Raw genomic sequence first — 17564 nt, 5'->3', positions numbered from 1 at the left:
GAAGCTTCCTCAGCCAGCCGTACTTTCAGCTAGGGGTCAGCCCCTATGACTTGGGACGTACCTATGAGATGTACCTTCAAGAGGATTTTTCCAAGGTGAGCAATGTGAGGTGACAGGTACCTTGCGGCGGTCACTTCCTGGCGAAGAGGCTGCAGGGCAGAGCTTCTGCGTTCGGGGGTCCACACCAGCTGTGCAGCAGAGCCTGGGCCGTGCAGCGGCAGCCAAGCTGTTTAACGTGGCTAAAGATTTGTGGGGAGGAAAGGAAAAGGAGAAAGCAGTGTATTGCTGAGGAAAAGGCAAGGCTTTCTGAAGGATCACACACTTGGTCAAAATCCTGCTGCCACTTACCAGCTGTGCCCTTGAATAAATGATACTCCCCTTCGCGCCTCAGTGTTACCATCTTTGGAATGGTCATTGTCCAGGGTCACTCGCAGCCTCTGAAAGCAGGGCTCTCTCGATGCCAGATGCCCGAGGGTCTTCTGCTGGTGCACTTTGCTCCGAGATCACTGGGTCAAAGTGAGGCTTAGAAGTAGGAATAAAATTAGGTTAATTGATAAAGTGGTTAGAACATAAAACACTAATAACAGACAGCAAAGTCAACTAACGACAGGCAATCTTTTTCATAGGTATCAACAGGCCCAAGGTCATTTACCAAGCAGCAGAATATAATTGATAACAATGACATTTAGTTGTCAAGCAAAGATTAAATTATAGCACAAATTCTCTGCTTATTGCATAAAGGTAAGTACTATATTTTATGCACATTTCCCTCAAAAGTGGTTCCAATGAAAACACTTTGGTATTTAAGGGTAAGTGTGTTATCTGGAAAACTCATTTTCATGGAACAGATTATTTCCTGATGATGAAAATGAGATTAATAACTGATAAAATATCATACTGTGAGAAAACATTACGGGCAAAACTACTTTCATTTGAAAATTGACTGGAATACCTAGAACTGTTCACAGAAACTCTCAGAAGCTTAGGAGCCCCCACGTGCCATTTATGAATTTAAAGAAAAGAAACATACACTTTTCTGTGTAAGTTCCTGGTTACCTAGAAATAATGCCTTCATAGTCACAAGGAAACCAGCAAACTGGCCTTCAATAGCTCTCCTTTTCCCAAATAGCCTGTCTCCTAATACCAGGTTGGGAAGCATTTCCCTGAGTTTTTCAATTGTTACATTGCTACTCGTATATTATATTTATTCTAATATTCTCTTCAAGTTTATATTTCCTATTCCTTCCTCCTAAAATGGGCATTTCCTGAGACATAGGCCTTGGCCTTCTGCTTTTCTCTATAAATACTTTATCCCATGGGAAAGATCAGATACACTGATTATTTCAACCACTGTTTCTTCGTGGGTGACTCACACATTTACATATTTGGGCACAGCTTCTTTCTTCAGCTTCAGCCCTGTATTTCCAACAACCCCCTAAAAATGTCCTTTTAGAGAATTCACTACCACCTCAATATTCTACACATCTTGTTGAGCTCTGAGCTCATTTCTGCTTTAAAACCAGCTCATCCTGGGGCTCTCCCTTTTCAGCCCCTGTTTCCCAGGCTTGAGGACTTGGAGTCTCCCCTGATCCCTCCTAGTCCTTTTCTCCCCTCATCTGCTCAGTTCCTGTTCAATATTGTGACCTTGGCCTTTCCGCTCTCCCCTTTACTACCCAGCACCAAGCCTATCACAAACGCTGTCCACACTATCCTGGTACACTTGTGCTCGGAGCACGTTTCTAAAACATGGCTTGGAACATACACATGTACTTCCATCCTTCATTCCAGAAACACTGACTGAGTGCCTGCTTTATAGAAAGCACCATGTCACCCACAAAGAGATGCATGAATGAATCCGGCGAAGGTCTGTGTGTGGTCTAGTAAGGGGAATATTCGACTTGTACATAAATAACTTCAGCTCTAAGTTAGAAAGTAGTAAGAACTGAATGAATACATGCAGTTTTAGTGTTATGGGCAAAGGGAGAATGAAAGGGACGAAGCAAAAAATAAAGAGTTTTGAATCCACGTTAATAAATGGGGAAGGGGGTGCTGGAGGGTGGAGGGATTGAGCAAAAAAAAAAAAAAAAATAGAAAGATGAATGAATGAATGAACGAATGAATTTGGCCTTTAATCTACAGGCAACAGGGCACCGGTAGATTTTGGATCAGAGCTGTGTACCGTACGCCAAGGCTGCGGGTTCGATCCCCAGTCAGAGCAAGCACAACCAAACCAGTGAGTGCCTCGGTAAGTGGAACGACAAACCGATGCTTCTCTCTCTCCCAAGAAAGAAAATACAGTTTTTAAAAAGGATAATGAGTAAAGCTACGGCAGCTGCGTGTAAGACGGGCCAGCGGGGGACGCGCTGGAGGAGCGGCGGCACCCCCGGGAAAGGCACCGCACGCCCACCGCTCAGGGATGACAACGGGAGTTTCCGCGTGGAACGTGGGTGAGCGTCAAAGTCCTGCATCGACAGAACCTAGCGGCTGGTGGGCGCCAGAAAGGACATAAGCGGCACCCACGACAGACACCCGTGTCTCCACGCCTGAACACAAAGGGTGCACAGTCTGAAAAGTGACTCTGGGGGGAAGAGGCCCAGTTCTGCCTGGGACACTCGGCGTGTGCAGCGTTTGAGGACACGCGGCCAAGACTCTGGGAGGCAGCTGGGCGCTGGCGAACGAAGCCGGAGGAGAGGGGGTGTGTCTGGGGGAAACCCGCACCAGGCGGCCTGCGGAACTCTTTCTGCCGCGGTCAGGCGCCCGGCGCGGGGCCAGCAGCGCGTCGCTGGGGTCACCGGCTCGCGCCTACGGCTCACAGCCCTCGGGAGCCGGCGGCCGGAAGCGGCCTTTCCGTCCCCGCTCTGCACATTCCCAGGACTCCCGCCCCCACCCGTCACCGGCTCCCAGTCAAGGGGACTTAATATTCGGCCACGTCTTTCCTGAACAGGTAGCAGGCAGACGCGAACCGCACCGGTGTCCGACTGGGGGAGCGCCCCGCGTCGCACCCCAGGTATCGCGAGGCCTGCCAGGTCCGCCTCCCCGTGGCTCGCCGGAAGCGGAAGTCGGGCGGCCCGATTCTGGCAGTAGCGGTTCAGTTACCTTGGGGAGGTGCGGTGGCGTGGAGTTGGACGGAGCGTGGTGAGCCAGGGGTGGGTTTGCTGCGCGTTTCAGCGGCAGAGCTCGGCCCGAACTGAGTAGACACAGCGTTTGGCGGGTGGTACGACCGTTTGGGTGCCGGGGAGGAGGGAGCCGGGCGGGCCGAGGCGAGCGGCGGGCCCGCTGTCCTCGGGCTGCGGCTGCAGGTCTCGGCGCTCCGCGAGGTCCGACGCCCCTGACCCTTCACGGCCTCTACTCCCCTTCGCACCCGGACATCTAAGGTGCCTCGGAGGGGAGCGGATCTGCCAAAGCCCCGGCCGACCAGCTCTGGTGTGCTGTGGGAGCGGGCTGAAAATCGCGGTGGTTTCCAGTCCTTCCTCCCCTGGCCCCTGGGTTCACCTCCTGGGGCAGCGAAACCCCATTCTGTTAGTCCTTTCCAAGGTCGGTCGCCTGCAGCCGGAGTTCGCTGTGGTTTTATTTGTGGTAAATAAACTGATGTGCGAGGGCAGATCGGAAAGGCTGCGCGGAAAAAAACATACCCTGTTAAGTTACCTCTCCTGCTGGAACTAGGAGATCGGTTCTGAGGGCCCAGAGGACAAGTCTTTGTATCATTTTCTAGCTCTTCGCAGGCACTTTTGAGCACTCTTTAAAATTAACACTGGAAGGCCTTAGAGCCCTTTGAATCCAACCCTGCATTAACTTAAGCCCTTATGGTCCCTCCCCCGCCCCCGCCCCTTTGGAGAGTTTTCTTGAAGGCTTTTTTTTTTTTGCCTCCCACAGATCTAGACAACCTAAACATTAAACGGTACAGTTTCGAACCCCTGCGGTGAGTAAAGCTTGAATCAATAAAAATTATATTCATCTTAATTAAATTTATTGGGGGTAACACTGGTTAATAACATTCTATTTAAGTTTCATTCTCATGAGTAATGAGTGACAAATATATTTACTTGTGGGAGGGTGATGCAGAAGAACATATAAATAGAATAGCACAGCTTTGTGATTTTTACTGCCCATCTGGCTATCAGCCATTTTCCCAGTGATTCCCGTGATCCCTATAGAAATTCATGCACACCCTTTAGTTAGCAGAATTTATTTTAAATCATACCTTGGATTTGAGAATTTGACAGCAGTTTGCCAATCCCAGACACATGGAAAGTCTGCTATTTTTAATAAGGCATACTCTCTGAGAGAGTAGTTTGAAAGGTTAAGACATCTGGATATTGTTTCTTGCATCCAAACAATAATCTGTTTAAATTTGTTGGGACAGAGGTAGTATCACAAACGTTTGCAGGTTTTGAGGGATTTGGAGGAAGGACAAACTAGTGAAGCAGCCGTCTTCCAATATAACATCTCTTTGTCAAAAACTCTAAGTTAAAATATGGTAAGAAAAATAATTTCAGGGATGCCAGATAAGTGAGATACTTGGTTTTAAAGTTTTAGCATGGTGTCACAGGTGCCCCAAATCAGAAAACCGCTTTTAGGAGTATTGAGGCAAAGAGCAGGAGGAGGGGTTTGGGCTCGAAGGGGTAAGGGAAGGGAATGAGGACCAGCATCTGGCCGAGGAAGACTGGGAAGTGGGGTTACCTACAGAACGCTGCTATGGCTGGCTTCCAGGATTTGAGTGAAGATTACAAGAAGTGAACTTTTTGTCCTCTGGTTGCTCAAGAACTAGGCCTCTGAGGTCTAAGCAAAATCTTTTCTTAGATATAGAGGGCTCTCTGAAAATGTTGGTGAAGGAATGCTACTTGTTGAGTGAATCCACAGTGGTCCTGAGAACTCAGCCGATACAGATTTCAGTTCTTATAGCGATTAGACGATCTGTAGTAATTTCTCATACATCATAGAATCTGGAATAAGAATACATTGGATACCATTATAAAATACCCTAGACTGCCTTTTTTTTTTAATTGGCTTTTTTATCCTTCAAGCAATGTCATGTATTTTACCCTGGTGTACCTAAAATTGTTTACTCCTTGGTTTTTCACTGGTAAAATACTGTTAATTCTGTTTTTATTCTAATAGAAAAGAGTGTACAGAATTTCAGAATGACTGATACGTCTGAAGCTCTTGCAAATTTTGAGGAGATGTTTGCCAACCGATTCACAGAAGATGACAAAGAGTACCAGGACTACCTGAAACGCCCACCTGAGTCCCCTCCAATCATTGAGGAATGGAATAGCAGAGCTGGTGGGAACCAAAGAAACAGAGGCAATTGGTATGTATGACTTGAGAATGAATTGCAGGTGGCTGACCTGGGAGAGAAGCTTCAGTCTGCTAGCCCAGACGACCACCGAGGACAGGGACGAGTGTTTCTGTTCAGTGTGATGTACCTAGTGCCTGGCACAAATTAAGTGACTGGAAAACACTTGTTTTAACATTTTGTGAGCCCATGTGTTTTTTTCTTGACTCTTCAATTGTGTGTGTGTGTTAATGTTTGTTTTTTTTAACATTCCGTGGACTTTTATTGGCAAATATACTTTAAAAACCTAGCATCTTCTACACAATTTTGTATAAAATCCCATAAAGAAGGTAATGTTTTTGGTTTTACTCTAGAAAGTTTATACAGTGGAAGTTACTTTTAATAATTCAAAATAGATAAAAATAATAAATTATCATGTATATGTCTATATATTTTTTACAATATAATAGTTTTCAGTTCCATTCAGAACTACCTTATTGTTTTGGGTTTAGTGTTGTAGTCTGCTTTTTCTCTGCAAACCATGCCCAATATAACAGTGAAAGAATGATTTAAATCTTAGGAATATTTTGAGTAACTGGTGTTATAACGTTCTATAGAGAAAAACGTTTTTCACTGTTGTTTACTTAGTATTCAATTGAGAAATCAAATGCAATAGGATTTGTCATGTGTTTTCTTAAAAGGGAAGCATAAAAATGTTCTTGTTTTGTTATTGCAGGTTGCAAGATAACAGACAGTTTAGAGGCAGGGACAGCAGACGGGGGTGGCCAAGCGACAACCGATCCAATCAATGGCACGGACGACCCTGGGGTAACAATTACCAGCAGCACAGACAAGAGCCCTACTACTCTCACCAGTACGGACACTATGGCTACAACCAGCGGCCTCCCTATGGTTATTACTGATGGGGACGTCAGCAGCTTTTAGTAAGACCGTCTGCTTTGTTAACACAGAAATGTAGACGTTTCTTCTATTGGTCATATTTTACATCTGATTTTAGAAAACACATTAATTTCTTGGAACTTGAGACATTTTCTTTTTTTAAGTAAGATCTTGCTGGAGAGCTGTGATGGTTGCTGGGTTATGTTGCTTAACTTCTACCTCAGATTCGTTTCATGATTTCATAGTGCTTTGAACTTTGTGTGTCTTTTCCTTGTTTGACTCTCAGTTCTCTTTGTTTTACACAGAAATAAAATAGGAATTTTAAAATAGAAAATGCTTGCTTTTACTTTTTAACATGAGGAACTATCCATATACTTGGATGTGCTCATTCCCAAAATTTCAGAGGTTGCTAAATTCAACTCGTGAATGCACAGCTATGCTTAGCTGTCATGTATTGTACCTGACCATCAGCAGCTGGAAGGTAAAGTAATTGTATATTTCTGTTTGGGCTCTTGTTGTCACGTGACCGTGGTACTTTGTAATTACTCTATAGGTATGAGTCAGTTCCACAATCATTTTAGTCTCCTGTTAGAGGACTATTAACAATAAAACCGTAAAATGAGGAAGGAACCTTGTTTTAGTGTCTTGATCTAATGGTGGGTAGAATTTATGCTTTTTTATTACTCTGTCCTTCATATCCATTGAGAAGGGCTTATTTAACTTAAAAATAATATTAAGAGTACACATTTCATCACAGGCCAAAGGAATGAAAAAGCAACCTCCTTGATCTGCCTTCTGTCTTAGCGGTCCCCTCTAGGCCCTTGATCTCTCCAGGGACTGCATCTCCATGCACTGGACCCAACCCTGCCCTCCTCTCCCCGCTTCCTGAAGAGCCATCCTTTCAGGTAACTTTTTTTTGGAAAGGATCGAATAGAACCAACTATTCACACTCAGATGTAAATAAAGATGGGGGTGGGGGTGGGGTTCCTCTGCCCCTCTAATTACATAATAGGCAACCATAAAGGTAGGTCGTGACACTACAGATATTTAGCCCAGAGCATTAACCATGGCCTGACTACACCCCAGGATCTTCTCTAAAAGCAGATGGGTTATTAAAAATTTATCAGCTGAGAGCACCCAGGCACTGCCAAGCAGGACAGTATCTGACCGCAGCTTTAGAGCAGGATCCTGGAGGCCCTCTGCCATGTGCACTTCTGACACAAAGTAGGGAGCTCTAGGTGGAGGTCCAGGGGCCACGCTGGAATGAGGGGTGCTTCTCGGAAAGCTCAGAAGAAAAGTGATTTTTCCAACAATATTTAAATATTTTAACACTGATATACCAGGGTAACCAGGGTACATATATATATGGCCTGACTACCAGCCCTGCCTGAAAATATGATAAGAATCTTGCCTTAAACACGAGTTATTTCTCCATGAGTTATCTATGTGCTGGTGGGGGTTTTTTTTTCTTTCTTTTTAAACTGCAGTCACTATCCGGCTGCCCTTCGGTGCCCAAAACCAGGAAGAAATAAAAGACATGGTTTCTGCTTCATGCATAGAGACAGAAGATAACATTTTAAAAAAGTAATGATAATTTAAGAGAACTAAAATAGTGTCAAATGGAATTAATCTCAAATAGATGGTCTGTTGTAACAGCATACAGCATTAAGCATAAGGAGTCCTGGCTTCTAGGCCTGTCCTTGCAACGTGTGTCACCTGAGAAAATCGCTTAGACTCTGAGTTCATTTGCTCACCTGTAAAAACAGGTTAATACCTACCCTGCCGCTCTCCACAGGGCTGCGGATAACACCCCCTGGACCTTAAGGTTTACAGGATGGTGGGGAGGAGCAGGCGAACAAGTCTTCCACTGACCTAGCATGTGAGACCTGACTGCCTGCCCCCTTGCAGGGTTAAGTGAGGGCGTGCAGACGAAGTATCTGTCACTACGCTGGGCCGTCTATGTCAGCAGTGTGCCTCCAGAAGGAGTGAGGGTATCTCTGGGCTGGCAGGGGTACACGTGCAGCTCACAGACCTTCCACCAACGTCCCCGTGGGCGGGTGGGCTAATTCAGCTGCTGCTTTGTTCCTGTGCCTAAAGGGCCCAAATGTGCTCACCACCAGTCAGACCCTCTCCGGGTTTCAGCGCCTTCCCCAGCCTCAGGGACGACGTGACGATGATCTCATGGTCTCTTCCCACTGCCAGTGCCTTGAACTCCCTCCAGGAGCTCCAGCCGCTGTCTGAATTAGGTAAATAAAGCTGCTCTAATTGCTAAGGGCTAGCTAGAGCTTCTCTTTTGTGTTTTTCTCATTTTAAAAGTTCCTCCACTATATATATTCTGTGTACATATAAATATAAAAAATGAAATGATACAAATATGAATAATCTACACCCAACCAGTGATTATGGTCTGTTGCCTCTTTCCCCATGCCTACACAAACACATATAAATTTGATATACATAAACATTTTCCCTTTTTTTATTAAGGTAATTTTGTATATAAAAATACAAACACACATACACACACATATATGTATATGCTTTGTTTATGTAACTAAATATAATAGACATCACTCCAAGTCAGTAGTTATAGATTAAAATCTAATGATGTTATTTTAATAACGTAACATACTATAGTATGGATTTACCAATGACACTATGATCATCCTCCTACAGGTAGACACTTGGGTTGTTTCCCCTTTTTGCCCCTACTCACAATGCTGTTCCTGTGCCATAAATAAATCACCAGTGTCTAGTACTGTCCCAGTAGGGGGGCTGATAACACATAACGGGTCTACCCCTGCAGCAGAAACGGGAGCTCCAAGTGATCACAGCTCCCTGGCCCCGATCCCAAGCTCTAAGCAGCCTCCAAACAACTGGCTTCTTAAGAGACTTTCCAAAGGGACAGAATGTACTCACCAGAGGAGGCCACTATACGGTCTCATTGGCAGATGTGTTTTCAACTCCTATTAATAAATAGGGCATCTTGTTTAGAATTTCGTTCCTGTCAACGTCCAGCCGAATTAATTCTATTTTCAAAAACACCAATGAAAAGGGGATTTCTGAAACCTGTAGAGTTAAGGGAGGCATTTGAGATCACACTGACTCGGCCACGGCAGGGACCCTGAACTTCTGGGTACCCAGTCAGCCTGGGTTAACACACACTCTAGCCTGAGCTAAACTGAAGGTATGAGCAGACAGCCTCAGGGGTCTCTCTGAGAAAAGAGACAAGAAGGATCCTTGGTATCAGGCAGGGCAGAAGGGATCTCCCGGAGAGTGTAGTGTAGTTCCTTCTTCAAATTCTGTGGCTCTGCTTCTGCGTTATGGTGCCACCTCCTGGATCTAAATTGAAAATCTAGGTTCTTATATTTTTAGTCTCCAGCCACACGTATTTAAAAAAAAAAAAAAGTGTGTGGCAGCAATGGTGGGTTCCAAAATTCATATTCTGCATTATAGTTAAAGGGACTTCTTAACCAAATCCCTAGAATTTTTGTTAAGAGGCGGGACGCTGGGAGCCCACAGCCCAGGAAAGCCCTGCCTCCTAAAGTTTGGGAGTTGTTAGCCGTTTGGTATTTTAAATGCTGCAAAGGTATCACCTACATGTCCTGGTTCTCTCTCCAGCCCCGACCCAGCAAAAGAGTGGGGAAAGGCCCACAGGAATCAGGAGTCTGGGTTTTCTGCTCCTGCCTCCAGGGGCAGGATGAGTCGGGTTTTGCTTAGGTTCTGTCAATGCAAGGTGCAGGTAAAACAACGTACATACCTTAATTAAAACGTATTTCATTGCTAAAAATGCTAACCGTCATCTGAGCCTTCAGGGAGTCGTAATCGTTTGGCTGGTGGAGGGTCTGGCCTCAGTGTTAACAGCTGCTGACTGATGAGTGCAGTGGGTGCTGAAGGCTGGGGTGGCTGTGGCAATTTCTTAAAATAAGACAAGAGTGAAGTCTGCCTCACTGACTGAGTCTTCCTTTCACGAATAATTCTTCTGTAGCAGGCGATGCTATTTGATAGCATTTTACCCACAGCAGAACTTCTTTCAAAATTGGGGTCAATCCTCTCCAACCCAGATGCTGCTTCATCAACTAGGTTTATGTAATATTCTAAATCCCTCGTTGTCATTTCAGCAATCCTCCCGTCATCGTCACCAGTGGGTTCCAGCTCGAGAAACCACTTCCTTTGCTCATCCATAAGCAGCACCTCCTCATCCGTTAGAGATTTCTCATGAGACTGCAGCCACTCAGTCACATCTTCAGGCTTCACTTCTAATTCTAGCTCTCGTGCCATTTCCGCCACGTCTGCAGTCACCTCCTCCACCGAAGTCTTGAGCTCCTCAGCGTCATCCATGAGCGTTGGAATCAACTTCTTCCAAACGCCTGTTAATGTTGCTATTTTGACCTCGTCCCAGGAATCACGTATGTTCTTAATGGCTTCTAGAAGGGTGAACCCTTTCCAGAAGGTTTTCAGTTTACTTTGCCCAGATCCATTAGAGGAGTCACTATCCACAGCAGCTAGAGCCTTACGAAATGTATTTCTTAAATAATAAGACTTGAAAGTCGAAATGATGCCTTGACCCATGGGCTGCAGAATGGATGCTATGTTAGCAGGCATGAAAATAACATTAATCTCATTGTACATCTCCTTCAGAGCTCTTGGGTGAACAGGTGCATTGTCAATGAGTAGTAATATTTTGAAAGGAATCCTTTTTTCTGAGCAATAGGACTCAACAGTGGGCTTAAAATATTCAGTAAACCATGTCGTAAACAGATGTGCTGTCATCCAGGCCTTGTTGTTCCATTTATAGAGCACAGGCAGAGTAGATTTAGCATACTTCCTAAGGGCCCCAGGATTTTCAGAATAATAAATGAGCATCGGCTTCAACTTACAGTCGCCGGCTGCATTAGCCCCTAACAAGAGAGTCAGCTTATCCTTTGAAGATTTGAACCCAGGCGTTGACGTCTCCTCTCTAGCTATGAAAGTTCTAGACGGCATCTTCTTCCAATATAAGGCTGTTTCGTCTGCATTGAAAATCTGTTGTTTAGTGTAGCCACCGTCACAAATGATCTTAGCTAGGTCATCTGGGCAGCCCGTGGCAGCTTCTACATTAGCACTTGCCGCTTCACCTTGCACTCTGATGTCACAGAGACGGCATCTTTCCTTAAATCTCATGAACCAGCCTCTACTAGCTTCAAACTTTTCTTCTGCAGCTTCCTCACCTCTCTCAGCCTTCAAGGAGTTAAAGAGAGTTAGGGCCTTGCTCTGGATTAGGCTCTGGCTTAAGGGAATGTTGTGGCTGGTTTGATCTTCTATCCAAACCACTAAAACTTTCTCCATATCAGCAATCAGGCTGTTCTGCTTCCTTATCACACGTGTGTTCACTGGGGTAGCATTTTTAATTTCCTTCAAGAACTTTTCCTTTGCATTCACAACTTGGCTCACCGTTTGTCGCAAGAGGCCCAGCTTCCGGCCTATCTCGGCTTTGGAGAGGCCCTCCTCGCTAAGCTGAATCATTTCTAGCTTTTGATTTAAAGTGAGGGACGTACGACTCTTCCTTTCACTTGAACACCTAGAGGCCATCGTAGGGTTATTCACTGGCCTGATGTCACTATTGCTGTGTCTCAGGGAACAGAGAGGCCTGAGGAGACGGAGAGAGACGGGGAATAGCTGGTGGGTGGAGCAGTCAGAACACACACATTTATCGATCAAGTTCACCGTCTTACATGGGTGTGGTTCATGGCGCCACAAAACAATTACATTAGTAACATCAGGATCACTGTGCACAGATCACCATAACAAAGATAGTAATAATGAAAAAGGTTGAAATATTGCGAGAATTACCAAACTGTGACGCAAAGACACAAAGTGAGCAGGTGCTGTTGGAAAAATGGTCCCTCCCGCTACAACTGCTCAACAGAGAGTGGCCACAAGCCTTCCATGTGTGAAAGCACCGGTATCTGCGAAGTGCAGTAAATGGGGTATGCCTGTACAAGCCCTGATTACTCTTGCATGTTCCTTAAATTCTCAAGGGTTTAAAACACGATGCAGAAAACATTTCTGCATTATAGATAAGCATTTTAAAACATAAAGACTACAAAGTGTGACAGGCTTTCCTGTCACTTGTAAACCGGATTAGGAGGCAATCCCCCGAATCCCACAAGTGTTGTGGGAATATCATCCTTTCAATTTACAGTCGGGATAAACTGCATCCAACTAGGAGTCAAGGGATCTGGGTTCTAGGTGTCGTCTTGCACAGTGTGAGCCTGAGTGTGTCTCAACTTCGGGATATCAGAAGCCCTGTCACAAAGTAAAAGGAGCTGAATCAGGTCATCTGGAATAGCCTTCCCAGCTCTGATGTTCTGTAATGCCATGAAATCTGGGTAATATTTTCCAAGCCATTCGCGGTCAGGGATGTTTAGAACCTATATCCAATGTATAGTACCTTTAAAATTGCTAATCCTTAAAAATTTAAGTAAAACTGCTACTTCTTTCTTGAGACCTGTTCTTATTTAAATACATGTTTTTAACATGTTCTGTGCATTTAAATATATTGTCCTATGTAACAGCCTCTTCATCATTAGCAATAAAAAATTTTCCCAAGGATGTATTTTTTTATGTCTTACTTTTATTTTTTTTCAACTTGCTTTTCCAATTTCTCCAAGACCTCTTCTGGGCTTGTGGAGGCCAAAAGCTTCACCACCTTTTCACGAGATTTACTGCCCTGGATTAAAAGGAAAAGAGGATGTCAGGATAACACACTAAACTTTCTAACATATGAGAGACAGACCTCAGCTGTATGCACTGCAGCCGTGCCCTCATGGAACTCTATTTTTTTTTTTTTTTTTTTTTAGTTTTTTAAGATTTTATTTACTTGAGAGAGGGGAAGGAAGGGAGAAAGAGAGGGAGAGAAACATCGATGTGTTGCCTGCACAGACCTGGCCCGCAACCCAGGAATGTTCCCTGACCGGGAACCGAACCAGTGACCTTTTGGTTCACAGGCCAGCACTCAATCCACTGAGCCACGAGCCAGGGCCCTCGTGGGACTCTTACAGGCGGCCTGCCACTCTCTCCTGGCCACTGTGATCCAACCAAAGACTGTCTCTCACATTCCATCTCACTACAAACTTTACAGATCTCCAGGGTTTTTGCATTCAGACATTAATTTCTGTAATAATGAAAGCTGGGCATTAAAAAGTTTAAATGACTACAGAATCCAGATGTACAATATTCTGGTTTGCAGTAATTCTTTTGTTTAAATTTAAAGTGAAAATTATTTTTTAAGTTGCCAAAATGAAGACTGCAATTTCACATAAACTTTGGATTAAAAAATTCCAAAATGCAGAACAGATATTTATTCTCTATGCTGTTACACATTTGTGAAAAACCCCCAAAAAAGTTTCACATTTCCAACTGTTACTATTCCACAGCCACTTAAGACAACTATCGATAAAAGGATTTATTCTGAAGCACACCCTTTAAAGAAGGTTAAATCCAGGCAGGGCTTTATCTAATTGGGTAGAAGCTGCACAGGCGGAGAAGTGGCGAATGCCTTTCGGGCAAACGCCACAGCAGACACACGGGCAGAAAACCAGAAATGACCTGCCACAGGCAGGGGATGCTGAGGGACCTGGTGTGATCAGGTGGATCTTTAGGTGCAGCCTATTAATCAACGACTCGGAATGCCAGCTGGAACCAGGATGGGCACTACAGAGAACAGCACTGGACAACAAGTAGGACTTTAAGAGATGCAGAAAGGGCAGGGCCTCACTGCTGCAGGTTCTATTTCAGGAAGTCTAGGGCAAAGGCCAAGAACCTGAGTTTTAGAAATCACTCCCAGATAGGTGATCTGATGTCCTCCTCCTGCAAACCTGTGGTGTGAATGACATCATAAGAACTTCTCCCAATGAGCAAAGGTAATGTGCGGGGCCAGAAACACTTGACGGACTCACTCATGGAGATGACCAACCATACAGACCATTTTAGATTGTTTAGTATGGTACGACTCGAAGGAAAAGAGCAGCAAAATTAACCTGACAGGTCAGAAGTGAATTTGGAAAGGAGAAAATGCTGGAAATGGGGGCCCCTTAAGTGCAGCATGTGGACAGTCTGAATAAGGGCCGATGCAGTAGAAACGAAGGAGACAAAATAAGAATTCACAGATTTTAGTAGTAAAATGAATGACAGTTAAAAACAACTAGTTTTTCAATTACTTGTAAAAGAAAAAAGATTAGTATTTTAAAAATAATAACTCAAGTGTGATAATCAAAGACATTTAAAGAGACATGGAAAAAGAGATCCCTACCTTATCCAAAACCACGTCGCTCTTTCTGAGCTCTAAGACCTTGGAGAGGTAGCGGCAGAGCTCAGCGTTAGCCTCTCCCTCCGACGGAGGCGCTGCAATGGCTACACTCACAGCTTCAGCGGTCAGATCTGGAATGAGAACAGTGTGGACTTCATCCTTGGGTTCTTCTTCGGGAGGTGAGGACAGTTTGCATCTGCCTGACACACGGCAGGTTTTCAATGAGTAAGTGCTGGATGCAGAAGTGAAGGGTCAAACCAGGCAGGCTGGAGGGAACACAGCATGGCACACACGCCTCCACCATTACAGAAAACAAACCCAGAGAAGGAAATCCGTGTTCACCCCAACCCCGCTGACCAAGCTGGGCCTGCAGAACCCTGGGCAGGACCCTGGATTTAGGCAGCTGGAAACAGCGCCTCTCTGATGGGAAGCAGTGCTGGCGGGGAGTCAGGGGTGGGGCGCAGCCCCGGCAACGTCACCGAGAAGGGTGAACAGGGCAGCACACTGCAGTCATGGCACAGGGTTGTTCCGGGCCTTTCCGGCAAACGAGAGCATTGGGCTGGATTTGTCTCACGTGAAATGCGCCTTTAATGTTTTCAAAACGCAGTATTTAATAAACATTTACAGAACACACTAATTTTAAGGGCACACAAACATGTTTTCAGGATTCTGAAAATATTAACTTTATGAAGACGTTCATACCAATATAATTTCCGTTTTACAAAGGAAGAAATAGGCATCAAGATGGGCCCAAGGTCACACAGCTAGAAAGCAATGTTGTGAGTCAAAAATAAAGTTAAACTCAGGCTTTGACATTAGGGACAAAGAACACTGCTCCTGAAGCGTGGTCCCGGCTCGCGTGTCAGTACAGTCTTTATAAAGAGCAGCCTGCCGGCAGGCCTCCACTATTACTTCGGAGAGAGAAGTGTTTGCTCAGAGCAAGTGAGCGTGAGCTGGTCCTCCATCTGGGGTCACTCAGGCATGTCACACGGTCACGCTCCCTGTGTGAGCAACCTGGCCACAGATGCCACAAGACGGAGGTAAAACAACCGCCCTGTTATAACAGATGGAAATAAAGTGTTTAACTGATACAGATTTTGTCTTTCTCACTGGTACACGAAATATTTGTGTCCCTTAGAGCTGATCGCATCTTAGAGCTGAGGAAACACGGTACATGAACAGCAGACGGGGTCCAGAGCAACTACTCAGAAAATGCTGCCTGAGGAGGGTTTTGCCAACAAACATCCAAAGTGACGTGGCCATTCATACAACCAGGCCTAGCACCCCCATTCTGAGGTCTTAGGTTTAAAAGCTGACATACTTTTAGAGATGAAAAAGACCTTCAAGATAATTCAGATCAATGGATTTTAAACTTATTTCCCACTCAGAATTCCCTGCCACACACACACAATTTCCCCTGAAATCCCAACATTTAAAACAGATGTAAACTAAGCTGCTCAGGAACCCTGTCTGCTGGCCGCCTCCTTGTCCACCCCCGGATTCCGAAGGCAATAGCTTGAAAGCTTTCAACTTAGTCCAATTTTCCCGTCTGACAAATCAAAGAACTGGGCCCAGAAATGTTCTGTATCGTATTGGTTCAAAACAAGTTCACACGGGAGTTGATGATCAAGCCTCTCAGATCTCTAAAAACAAGTAAAATCTAAAGAAAGAATAATATTTTTTTAATAAAAAAGAAAAAAACATAGCATGGTTTTTCACCCAATCTGGTATGCTTTGGACTTCGTACACTCTTAGCCCTTGGTTTTACAACTTTGTTAGTACCTAGAATTCAAGAGTGAAAACGCCTCTAACCGCAGGTGCGAACAACGCACCCGACTGTGCAGGATCAGGGGGAGCGCCCCGGCCTCACACAGGCCCCCGCCCCCGGGGCCAGGTGTACCTGTCACGGCGTTCTGCTTAGAGCCGGGTTTGGCGTGGACGGCTATGGTGACACAGCCTTTAGGGTCAACTGCCACCGGACCTGGGGGCGGACGTGGCTTCTCTGGCTCCTTGCTCTGGGTTTTACCCTAAAACGACAACGACGACGACCGCGCTCTACGACTTCCCGGGTCACAAGCTGTTTCCCCACACAGTTGACCCTTCCGCCCCTTCCGCCCCGAGCCGGGACCAGCCGGGCTGACCGTCCGTGGGATGGTTTTCCGGCACCTTTCGTGGCTCCAGCCCCACCAACCCCACGGAGCGGAGGGCGGAGGGCGGAGGGCGGCGGACGTGGCCCAGCGAGCGTCCCCAGGGGACGGCGGCCGGGGCTCCCACCCCCGCCGGCGCTTCTCTCCCGCGGCCCGCCCCGCCCCCCCTCCGCGGCCACGGGACTTCCTACTGACCTTGTTCGTCGCGCCAGCCTTCTTCGGCATCTCGGCACCCGCAGGGAGCCGGGCGCAGGCCCGAGAGCCAGGTCCCGCTCCGACGGGCCGCGCCGCACAGCCCAGCCGGAGCATCCACCCCAGGGAGGCGGCGGCGCGACGGCCGGCGCCGGAAACGCCCTCTGCGCCTGCGCGCCCCGCGGCACGAGCGGCCCGGACGCTCTCCCGGCTCCGGCGCGAGGGCGACACCTGCCGGCCGGCGGGGCAATCCTCCTCGCGGCTCCGGGGCCACGTGGGCCCCTTCTTCCTAGCAAGTGGCCCCGGAGACCAGGGCGGCGGGCGCCCACCGCGGGCCAGGCGCTCGGACCCCACGGCGTGGGGCAGGAGGCTGACTGGTGCGGGGAACCATCGGGGCTCACTGGAAGGCGCTGGCTGGTACCTGGAGGGGCACGTGACATGAAGACTTGGGGGGAAAGGTTCCAAAATGGCATCTTGCACTCCGCTTTTACAAGAAAAAGACAAAGGACCAAAAACTAAATAAGTAGATAGTATTTATTGTTTAACAATTCCAGGGCTGTCCCATGTCAGTAGAGTCCCGGCGCCTGTACCTCCCACAGCCACTCCGTCTGTCACCGCCCGGGGCGGCGCGGCGGAGCGTTTGCAACGCCGCGGCCGTGGGAGAGGCGAGCTGCTCTCCAGCACACCACCCTCCCTAAGGCAGTGTCCCCAGAACGCGCAGTGCCGTGTCCGCTGCTTAACCACAACCACACAGGCCAGATAC

At 46.6% G+C, this 17564-nt stretch overlaps 2 protein-coding genes across 3 annotated transcripts; one reads left to right on the top strand and one right to left on the bottom strand.

Moving 5' to 3' along the window:
- Window positions 1-3867: 3867 nt before the first annotated feature.
- Window positions 3868-6801, top strand: RAMAC (RNA guanine-7 methyltransferase activating subunit). Its single transcript, XM_090263591.1, has 3 exons — window positions 3868-3919; window positions 5119-5311; window positions 6012-6801. The coding sequence occupies exons 2-3, from the start codon at window positions 5142-5144 to the stop codon at window positions 6196-6198; spliced, it is 357 nt and encodes a 118-aa protein (XP_090119717.1). The 5' UTR covers window positions 3868-3919; window positions 5119-5141; the 3' UTR covers window positions 6199-6801.
- Window positions 4633-16967, bottom strand: CUNH15orf40 (chromosome unknown C15orf40 homolog). Of its 2 annotated transcripts, none has more exons than XM_090263588.1 (5): window positions 16805-16967; window positions 16363-16489; window positions 14466-14593; window positions 12787-12884; window positions 4633-4943 (listed from the first exon to the last, which is right to left on the bottom strand). In XM_090263588.1, exons 1-4 carry the CDS (start codon window positions 16916-16918, stop codon window positions 12789-12791), a joined length of 465 nt encoding a protein of 154 aa, XP_090119714.1. In that variant the 5' UTR covers window positions 16919-16967; the 3' UTR covers window positions 4633-4943; window positions 12787-12788. The 2 variants fall into 2 exon arrangements, with proteins under 2 accessions (XP_090119714.1, XP_090119716.1); XM_090263590.1 differs by lacking the exon at window positions 4633-4943 and adding an exon at window positions 9573-11801.
- Between the last annotated feature and the right edge of the window lie 597 nt (window positions 16968-17564).

Source organism: Furipterus horrens, unplaced genomic scaffold (assembly GCF_987537825.1).
Source record: "Furipterus horrens unplaced genomic scaffold, mFurHor1.1.pri manual_scaffold_16, whole genome shotgun sequence".
Lineage (NCBI taxonomy): Eukaryota > Metazoa > Chordata > Mammalia > Chiroptera > Furipteridae > Furipterus > Furipterus horrens.
This window is presented reverse-complemented; position numbering and strand designations above follow the sequence as displayed.

Bases quoted from the DNA above. Each gene is read 5' to 3' on its own strand.
- RAMAC (XM_090263591.1), top strand. From the start codon at position 5,142: ATGACTGATACGTCTGAAGCTCTTGCAAATTTTGAGGAGATGTTTGCC. The intron at 5,312-6,011 runs GTATGTATGACT...TTGTTATTGCAG, and splicing joins CAAAGAAACAGAGGCAATTG to GTTGCAAGATAACAGACAGT.
- CUNH15orf40 (XM_090263588.1), bottom strand. From the start codon at position 16,918: ATGCTCCGGCTGGGCTGTGCGGCGCGGCCCGTCGGAGCGGGACCTGGC. The intron at 16,490-16,804 runs GTCAGTAGGAAG...TTGTCGTTTTAG, and splicing joins AGGCTGGCGCGACGAACAAG to GGTAAAACCCAGAGCAAGGA. The intron at 14,594-16,362 runs GTACACCTGGCC...TTCTCATTCCAG, and splicing joins TAAGCAGAACGCCGTGACAG to ATCTGACCGCTGAAGCTGTG.